Consider the following 10,293-nt stretch of genomic DNA (forward strand, 5'->3'; position numbering starts at 1 on the left):
GGCCAAAAGTTAACTCCGTTTAAATAATTTGGACGAAAGTCCCAAATTGAAACTAATTAATATATTTGGGGCCAAATAGAAACCAATTAATTAATTTGGGACCAAATTGAAACTAAAAATAAAATTAGGACTAAATTGAAATAAACGATTATTATAAGGGACCAAAATAGGTTTTTAGCCAAAAATTGTCATTCACGTGACATCCACGTATGCATCTACATGGCATCCACGTAGCCAAAAGTTAACTCCGTTTAAATAATTTGGACGAAAGTCTCACATTGAAACCAATTAATTAATTTGGGACTAAATTGAAACCAATTAATTAGTTTGAGACCAAATTAAAACCAAAAATTAAAAATAGGACTAAATTGAAACAAACAATTAATATAAGGGACTAAAATAAGATTTTAGCATATAAATAAATATTCATTCATAATTTGTTTACTAAATTATTTTGTAAACTGAAAACGTGCATTTGACTCGCACGGTTGAAATCGGCGACTCGGACGTGACGAGTGATAACCACAACAAACAAACCTCTTTGCTGGAGGGTGTAACACCATCACTAGCAATTTTCCCTCTCTTCTCTTCTTTTTTATTATCCTCACAACCCTAACCTCTCCCCCACAATCCTCACTCTCTCTCTAACACCGCGTTCTTCTGCACGATCCAAACAAACCCTAAACCTTTCGCGAGTCTCCGAAAAACCTCAGAGACTCTTGATTTTCCCTCCGATTCCTCGATGGAGCCTCCCGTCGCAAGATCCAGAGGTCGCCCGCGGAAACGGAGAAGAGAAGAGGACGAAACCGTCGCCGCCGATCCGAAATCGCTCCTCGAAGCGAAGAAGACGCTACCGATAGCATTGGTTGGACGATACGTTTTGAAAGAGTTCCGCAGAAACACTGTTCTTCTCGGTAAAGTCGTGCGTTACGAGCGCGGATTGTACAGAGTCGTGTACGAGAGTGGCGGTTGCGAGGATTTAGGTAGCACCGAGATTCGTAGGATACTTCTCCTTGACAGTTATTTCGACGATGATTTGACTCGGAGGAAGGTTGAATTAGATGAATCAGTGTTGCCGAAGATCGCAGAGGAACCGGAGAAAGGTTCGAGCGAATTGCGCGGTGATTTATTGGTTGAGAACGAAGAGGAACGAGACGAAAAGGACGGTGATGACTCGTCCGGCGAGGCTAGGGATTCGAGTTCCGATGCGGAAACGTTGATACCGTCGCCGCCGCAGCTGCCGCGGTCTTCCGGAACAATTGGAGTGCCGGAACCGTTCGTTTTGAATCTCTTTTCAGTTTACGGATTTCTGCGATCATTCAGCATTCGCCTGTTTCTGAGTCCGTTTACTTTGGACGAGTTTGTCGGTTCTCTTAACTGTAAAGTTTCGAACACGTTGCTTGATGCAATTCACGTGTCGCTGATGCGTGTTTTGAGACGTCACCTTGAAAACATTTCAGCAGATGGCTCGCCGCGTGCATCAAAATGCCTCAGGTGCTCACCTCTCTTGTTTTTTTTGTTATTTCGATTTTTTTATTTTTATTTATTGCATTTGTTTTAGTTTAATGTTACCACTACTGCAGCTTTATCTCATTTGTCTTTAATCATGGTTTCCGTATTCTAGACCGTAGTGTGGTAATTTTATTTGTACTAGTATGTTAAATTTCATTTGATTTGACTGATGAAAGACATAGTATGTTGGTTCACGATGATTATCCATAATTACCTTAAAAAATCAGCTACCTATTCTAGACTGTAGTATGATAATTTTATTTGTACTAATATGTTATATTCCATTTGATTTGACTGATGGAAAACACAGTACGTGTGGATTCACTTTGAATATCCATAATTACCTTGAAATACCGGCTACTGTGATTATAGGGAAATATTGATTTTTGAGTAAACAACTTTAGGTAGCTTTTAGGACATAAAATTTATACCGGGTTTTAGTATTATTTTGCTTTTTGAATAAAAATATTCAAACATGAATCACTTTATTTTCAAAATAAATTTCATTTAAAATCTATTTTGCAAACGCGTCATTTTAATTTTTGGGGGCCATGTGGAGCACATGACTTCCCTTATTGCACTGATTGAAGTTTTTTTTCTTCTTTTCTTGTAGAGTCCAATAACACCGGAGCCATGTTGTATATGTGTTTTTGAGAGAGTAGGTTGAGTGTTGTAAAAAAAAATTGAAGCAACTAAATGTGTTGTTTAATCCGTTGACAAATTTTTATAGAGAACAATTATTCGGTTGTCTTCACATAATTGCAGCATTCTTTTAATATGGTCTTAATGTGTGCTAATAGCATATGCGTTAGTGTCGTTCTTTTCGTGAGATTATTTATATTAAAAAAGATATTAATCTGAATATGTATTTTTTCCAGGTGCAGTGATTGGAGCTTGCTTGATGCTTTGACTTGGCCTGTTTTTGTATTTCAGTATTTAGCAATTTATGGATACACAAAAGGACCTGAGTGGAAAGGATTTTATGATGAAATTTTTTATGGCGAGTATTATTTATTGCCTGCAAGTAGGAAGTTGATGATATTGCAAATTCTTTGTGATGATGTTTTGGCGTCTGAGGAGCTAAAAGCTGAAATGAACATGCGTGAAGAATCAGAGGTTGGGATGGATTATGATAATGAAGATATCCTTCCTGCTGAAAATGGGCCAAAAAGAGTCCATCCAAGATATTCCAAAACTACTGCCTGCAAGGATAGTGAAACAAAGAAGTATGTTTCAGAATTGAATTCTAAGAATCTTCCCAGTAACTCTATTACACATTTCAGAGATACTGAAACTACCGATGAAGGTGATGTTGATGGAAATGGAGATGAATGTCGCCTATGTGGCATGGATGGGACCTTGCTTTGTTGTGATGGTTGTCCTGCTGTTTATCATTCAAGATGTATTGGTGTGATGAAGATGTATATACCAGAAGGGGCATGGTATTGTCCGGAGTGCAAAATAAATATGATCGGGCCTATAGTTGCGCGGGGTACAGCACTTAAAGGAGCTGAAGTATTTGGAAAAGATTTGTATGGACAAGTTTTCATGGGTACTTGCAACCACTTATTGGTGTATGTTGACATCTCTTGCGTTTCTTTCACTCCTTCATTTGTTATACTGGATGATTCCTGGCGTCACTTTGAATTTGTGGTTTGGTTTTTCTATTTACCTGTTTTACTTTTTACTCTTTCTTACTTTCGAAGCACCTAAAATTTTGAGGCTTGATCTTTTATGATTGCAGGCTCAATGTCAACAGTGATGAATTTTGTCTTAAATACTACAATCAGAATGACATTCCTGAAGTTCTACAAGTGCTTCTTGCATCATTGCAACACAGACCAATATATAATGATCTTTGCATGGCAGTGTTACAATATTGGAATATTCCTGAAAGCTTCTTACCCCTTTGTGTCACAACCGGACCACACGTAAACTCAACAAATACAAAGACAGATATGAACATCTCTACTGCATTTCTCCATCCTATGGTCGAAGAAGACCATAAAGCTGTTAGTTTAGTGAAGCCAGAACACAGTTTAACCCTTGCAAATGGGATTTGTAGTGATAATACGGTGACATCATTGGTTACCAGTCAAAGTTCTGTTCCTGGAAGCAGTGGCATTTCAAGAACTAAGGACTCCTCTACTGTGAATTTGAAGCTTCATGACGAAACTACAATGGATTCAGTTGTTTCGACTGTTAACCATCAATCTGACCCAAAGTACCAAAATTCTGTTGATATGTCAGCTGCAGTAGGTCCTTCCAGGTGCTCCATGGTAAGCAGCCAATTTAATAATGATGGGCACATAAATGGCACAGGACTGCCTACGAAATTGTCGTCGCAAACTAGAGGTGACCAAGCTGCTTTTGGGAAGTGCAAAGGCAGTTTAACCAATGATTTTGTGTACATGGGTTGTTCCTATAAACCACAGTCATACACTAATTACTATATGCATGGTGATTTTGCTGCATCCGCTGCTGCTAACTTGGCCGTTCTTTCTTCAGAGGATTCTAGATCAGAGGGTCATGTGTCTGACAACTTGGGGAAAGCAACATCTGGAAACACTTATTTGCTAGCAAAAGCATTCTCACTAACGGCTTCACGCTTCTTTTGGCCAAGTTCCGAAAAGAAGCTTGTGGAGGTACCAAGAGAGAGGTGTGGCTGGTGCATTTCTTGTAAAGCCTTTGTTTCTAGCAAGAAAGGATGCATGCTAAATCATGCTGCTCTAAGCGCCACCAAAAATGCAATGAAAATCCTTTCTGGTCTTGCTCCTGTCAGGAGTGGAGAAGGAATCATCCCTAGCATTGCAACATATATTATATATATGGAGGAAAGTTTACGTGGATTAATAGTTGGGCCCTTTCTAAGTGAATACTGTAGAAAGCAATGGCGTAAACAAGTGGAACGAGCCACATCATTTGGTGATTTAAAGCCCCTTTTACTCAAAGTGAGTGATTATTATTATTTTTACATTAAGGAGACTTGCTATTTTATCATGTATTGTCAGAAAAGTTGGCCTTTGATGCTTTTCTAATTCCCTTCTTCCAAATAAATAGTACAAAGATATTTTCAATTATTTATGATAGAATAAATCTAATTCCTAATTTGTAGGAAGTCTAATTATATGCAATAAATAAATTGATTGTTATTCCTAAAATACATAATATATAATAGGAAATAGTAACAGTAATTTATTTCCCCATTAACATCTCCCCTCAAATTGATGCGGCTGATCAAGAAGTATCAATTTGTGAACTAGAAACTGTTTATAACTATTATCATTGTCCAGCCTCCAGATATATTGTTTTTATGTATAGTAAATATTTTTTAACATTACTTGCACCTGTTATATGAGCAAATTTGTAAATAATTTGTTAATTGGTTAATGAGATTGTAATTTTCAGCTTGAGGAGAACATTCGAACAATTGCCTTATGTGGGGAGTGGGTGAAGTTGGTGGATGATTGGTTGGCTGAATTTTCTACTATGCAAACTACTGCATGTACTCTTGGAACAACACAGAAACGTGCAACATGCGGGAGGCATAAGAAACAGTTATCTATAAATAAAGTTACAGCCGTTGGTTGTCATGAAAATTTTACATGGTGGCATGGTGGGAAATTTACCAAATCTGTATTTCAGAAAGCTGTTTTGCCAAAATCCATGGTCAGAAAAGCAGCCCGCCAAGGTATTCTTAAGTACATAGTATACCATTCTCAACCGCAACTAGTTTATTAGCTAAATAAATTGGATTGATGCTTGTTTAGTCAATTATTGATTAACCATGAGAACTGAAATGAAAAGCCTTTTCCCAAGCCACACCAATTGTTCATTTCCATTTAATTTTTATATTAAATTATAAATTATTGTTAATTTCTAAATTTATTATTAATATATTACATTACATTAATAAATAGTATATAATTAATTTATTTAGCTGGTGAACTTTCAAGTAAAAAATCAGGGGTTAAAAAATGTGTATACCAAACTTGAATTTGATACAATTTGCATATACAAATCCTTTTATAGTTTTATTTGATTCATTGATTGCCATCCTGTCCACCCCTACCTGCTGGCAACTATTTGTCAATTGCTTTCAAGTAATTTAAATTTGTTTGGGAATAAAAGCACACGCATTGACTCTTGTGGGCAACAGGTGGTTCCAGGAAAATTTTGGGTGTATTCTATGCTGATGGCTCTGAGATTCCCAAACGAAGCAGACAGCTAGTTTGGAGAGCTGCAGTTCAAATGAGTAGGAATGCATCACAGCTGGCACTTCAGGTATCCTTTTATTTATTATATAGTTTTGTTTTCTGCATTAGCATTTTTTTTTTTTGCATTAGCATGTTGGGTTCGGCAATAATATGATTATTTGCATCAGGTTCGGTATCTAGATTTTCATATCAGATGGAGTGATCTGATTCGTCCTGAGCATAACCTCCAGGATGGGAAAGGTCAAGATACTGAAGCTTCTGCTTTTAGGAATGCAAATATTCGTGATAAAAAAATTGTAGAGGGCAAAATTTTTTACAGAGTAGCCTTTGGGAGTCAAAAGCATCTTCCTTCTCGGGTAATGAAAAATGTTGAAATAGAGCAAGGTCCTGAAGGAAAGGAAAAATATTGGTTTTCCGAAATGCGCATTCCTTTGTATTTGGTAAAAGAGTATGAAGTACGCAATGGAAAAGTGCTCCCTGATAAAGAGTACCTGCATACATTTCAGTTGCACAAAAGGCGTTATAAAGCTACCTACAAGGACATATTTTTTTACCTTACCTGCAAGAGAGACAAATTGGACATGTTATCTTGCTCTGCATGTCAGCTGGGTGTTTTAATTGGGTAATTACCTTAACCTGGTTCTTCTTTTGTTCACGTTTATGTGCTATTCCTTTCTTCTTTACAACTGTTTTTTTCTAAGACCACAGTTTTTCTCTTGGTTTAATTTCAGGAATGCTCTCAAGTGCAGTGCCTGTCAAGGTAGTAACCCTTGAATGATTCGTCATTCTTTCACTTATTTTGTATGCTGTCATGAAGTTTTAAAAAAATATTGAAATGAGATATCCCAGTATCTTATAAAAAGAATCATATCGAGATCTTTCAGTTTCTTATAAAATGAATCATCCTGTTCCATAGAACAAATACACATGAATGCCCATACATAAAGAATCTACCCATTGTAAGGGTTTTCAAATTGGAATCCAAAATTTTATGTTGGTTAGAGTGGTATGGGGTTTATTTGGTTTGTATTTTGTATCTTGCTTCTCTATTTAGTTCGACTTTGTATCTTGGTTTAATGTTTTGTTTCATTTCATATGGGCTTTAGGTTATTGTCACATGGGTTGTTCCATAAGTTCAACAGTGTCTACATGTGAAGAAGTTGAGTTCTTAGTCACATGTAAACAATGTCATCATGCCAAATTACTTACCCAGAAAGAGTCCTGTAATGAATCTCCAACTAGTCCGTTACTCTTACAACGACAAGAACACAGTTCTATGACAGATTTGAAGGTTCCAAGGTCTAAATGTAATGGTCAAGGATTGATGTCCACTAGGATGAAGAATAGTCGACCTGATATGAAACAAGTTGCTTCTAATTCCCTTTCGGAAACAAAAGGCCGTAGCAGAAATTGTTCTTGGGGTATTATATGGAAAAAGAAGAATATTGAAGATACGGGCTTTGATTTCAGGCTCAAGAACATACTTCTGAAGGGAGGTTCAGGCCTGCCTCAATTGGAGCCTGTTTGTCGCTTGTGCCATAAACCATATAGGGCTGATCTAATGTATATTTGCTGTGAAACATGCAAATGTAAGTTTTTTTTTTTTTTTTCTAGTTAATAATTTGATTACATTTTCAACTGCTTCCTACCCTTTATTTATGTCATCTCTGTTGAGTTTTACAGATTGGTATCATGCTGAAGCTGTTGAACTTGAAGAGTCCAAACTTTTTGATGTGCTGGGCTTCAAATGTTGCAAGTGTCGCAGAATAAAGTCGCCTGTGTGTCCGTACTCTGATTTGTTGCTCAAGACGCAAGAGGGCAAGAAGTCACAGACCAGGGCTTCAAAGAAAGAGCACTTAGGGGCAGATTCTGATTCTGGTACGCCTATTGACATGAGAGCATGTGAGCCTGCAACTCCTATCTATCCTGCAGAGGATGTGTCGAGACAAGACAATGATCATCTGCTTTTCTCCCTTTCAAATGTTGAGCTGATTACCGAACCCAAGTTAGATGCAGATGTTGAGGGTAATACTGTCTCTGGTTCAGGGCATCCGAAGTTACCTTTGAGAAGGCAGTTTAAACCTGAGAGTGATTTTAGTGGTAATCTTCATGCTAGCAATGAAATGGTGTCCAAATCTGTAAAAGATTTATCACCTTCTGTAGAATATGGCTCTGCTGACTGCAATCTTCTTCTGAATGGCTCTGAAATTGTAAAATATGAATTGGTAGATGATTTTGAGCCTCATAAATACTTCTCTCTGACTGGACGGCTCCGCTCAGATAATAATAGTCAATTTGAGGAAGCTAGTGCATCTGGGGACTTCTCAGGATATTTGAAAAATTCTTGTACATTAGGTGTTCCTGAAGAATGTAGGACTGTTAATCTTGCATCCAACTGTGGACCTACAATTTCGTTACAAGAAAATGTTAATAATTGTGAGCAATGTTCAAAAAAGGAACCTGCCCCTGATCTCTGTTGTGAGATTTGTGGTATTTGGATTCACAGCCAATGTTCACCTTGGGTTGAATCACCACCTAGGCTTGGAAGTTGGAGATGTGGTAATTGCCGGGAATGGAGATAGCATACAAATTTTGACAGGCAATTTTAGCATTAATCATACAAGCTGGCTCAGTATATGTTTGCATTGATTGGTTCAGCTATATACCATTGGCGCAGAACTTGGGAGCAAATATGTTGTGCGCTTTCAGATGTTAATTGGCTGGCAGCGGCAGGTTGCTAAGAATTATTTTACCGCTCAAATGATATTGCGGCCTCCCTACGATTGATTGATAGTCTTTGAGCAATTTTGACTTGGACAGGTTCCCAACCTGCTGACAGATTGGTTGAATGATCAGGAACCATATCGGTGTATACTCCCTAGTTGCACTATTGCACGATTTATAGAAATTTGCTCTGATCACGAGAGGAGGATAAGCAGATTTTAATGTTGCTTATCTGACACAATTATTTGTATAGATACACATTTTTTTGGAGGTCGGTCAAAATTGAAACCTTCACCTCGGATCATAGCTCAAGCTGTGACATGCCTTGAGAGCTCCTCTTTCTGCCGGCCCCACCAAAAGTTATTCTTTACCCTTACTGCTCTGTACAACCGCTTTCTTTCTGCTTAATATTCATTCCCTAGGCGCCTCAGTATTCTACTAGTATACTATTGAACATAGGTTTTATGAGTGAAGTGTTTATCATGAATTTGAGAGATGTTTGCAATATCAGTTGAAATTTATTAAAAAAATTACAAAGGTCGTGTTAGGAGTCTTAGGACTTAGGAAGGTATTGCTAGCACCGTGTTTATTTTACGTTTAGTCTATTACAGTGAATGTTTGAATTTAGTCTAACTTTTCAAATGAATTAACATTTCTAATTTCTAATTTTTATGAATAAGTTTTTCTTTCTTTTGCGTATTAAAATTTTTTAAACTTGATTTCTTTAAATCATCACAAATTAAATTAAATGATTTCAAACCTTGTTTGAACTTTATCAATTAAAATATCAAACTTTGTGCAAGATAAATTTAAATGTTATTATATTTTTTATTTTTACTGAATGAGTTCAAAAATTTAAAATTTGTTTAAATATTTAATATTAATCATTTTTAACTACTTAAATAATTTTGTTACGATAATGACTTGATTTATTAAAAACATTTAAGATATTAGAAGTAAACAATTCAAACTAGTGATAGAAATTAAAAAAAGAAAAGGAGTATGAACATCTATGCAAATTCCTTTCAGCTTTTGATTCGCGGTTCGCATTAATAAGCTACGGCCTAAGGGCATACAGGAGCTTCAATAAATTTGCTTCACATGCCACAACCGTCTTGTGTATATATATTTTAATATCTAAGTAGTCGTCTCCATTTTAATATAATCATAAATATAATGGCCATTGCGGCCTTCATTTAACTCCATTTATGAAATTTCTCTAAATAAAGAGAACCGAAATATCTTGACTCGAGTGGTTTGACTATGATTAGTTTCATATTTCACAAATCAACAAAACTTCCATTTCCATGAATTTCACAAACCTTAATGTTTTTTTTTATGAAACATTTAATTTATTGAAAGATACAATGGTACAGAAACATCAATAAAAATAATAATAAAACCAAGTTTTACTTTTCACTTGAATCATTTCTTTTTATCTCTCCCCTATTTCTACCCGGATGTTTGTTAGACATTAAATAAGAAATAAAGTTAACTAAAACTTTTATTATAATATGAATAATTGACTCCAAACTGTTAGATTTTCACATCCACGTTAAACTTATTCAGGAAACAATGTTTTTATAGAAATATAACTTTTTAAATAATAAACTAAGCATCATATTAATTTCTAGCAAGTACTCCCTTAAGCTAAACACCTTTATTTTTACAATATTTCTCACTTATTTAGTCATTTTCATTCAGCTTTTATCAATCATTTTTCATCCAATTTTCCGTCTATTTATTTATTTCCTACCTACACACCTAGGTTTCGTGTTTCTAATATACTGAGCAATTACTGCTTAATTTATATCATCACGATGGATACAAATGAGCAGCA

At 36.0% G+C, this 10,293-nt stretch overlaps 1 protein-coding gene across 1 annotated transcript; it reads left to right on the plus strand.

The window, feature by feature from the left end:
- Positions 1-507: 507 nt before the first annotated feature.
- On the plus strand, positions 508-9,132 carry LOC109811633 (DDT domain-containing protein PTM). Its single transcript, XM_083065734.1, has 9 exons — positions 508-1,494; positions 2,391-3,086; positions 3,257-4,463; positions 4,921-5,203; positions 5,672-5,796; positions 5,897-6,351; positions 6,461-6,489; positions 6,836-7,318; positions 7,413-9,132. Exons 1-9 carry the CDS (start codon positions 743-745, stop codon positions 8,309-8,311), a joined length of 4,929 nt encoding a protein of 1,642 aa, XP_082921860.1. The 5' UTR covers positions 508-742; the 3' UTR covers positions 8,312-9,132.
- The last annotated feature ends 1,161 nt before the right edge of the window (positions 9,133-10,293 follow it).

This window comes from Cajanus cajan, chromosome 10 (genome assembly GCF_000230855.2).
Source record: "Cajanus cajan strain Asha chromosome 10, NIPB_CcT2T_4, whole genome shotgun sequence".
Taxonomy (NCBI): Eukaryota; Viridiplantae; Streptophyta; class Magnoliopsida; order Fabales; family Fabaceae; genus Cajanus; species Cajanus cajan.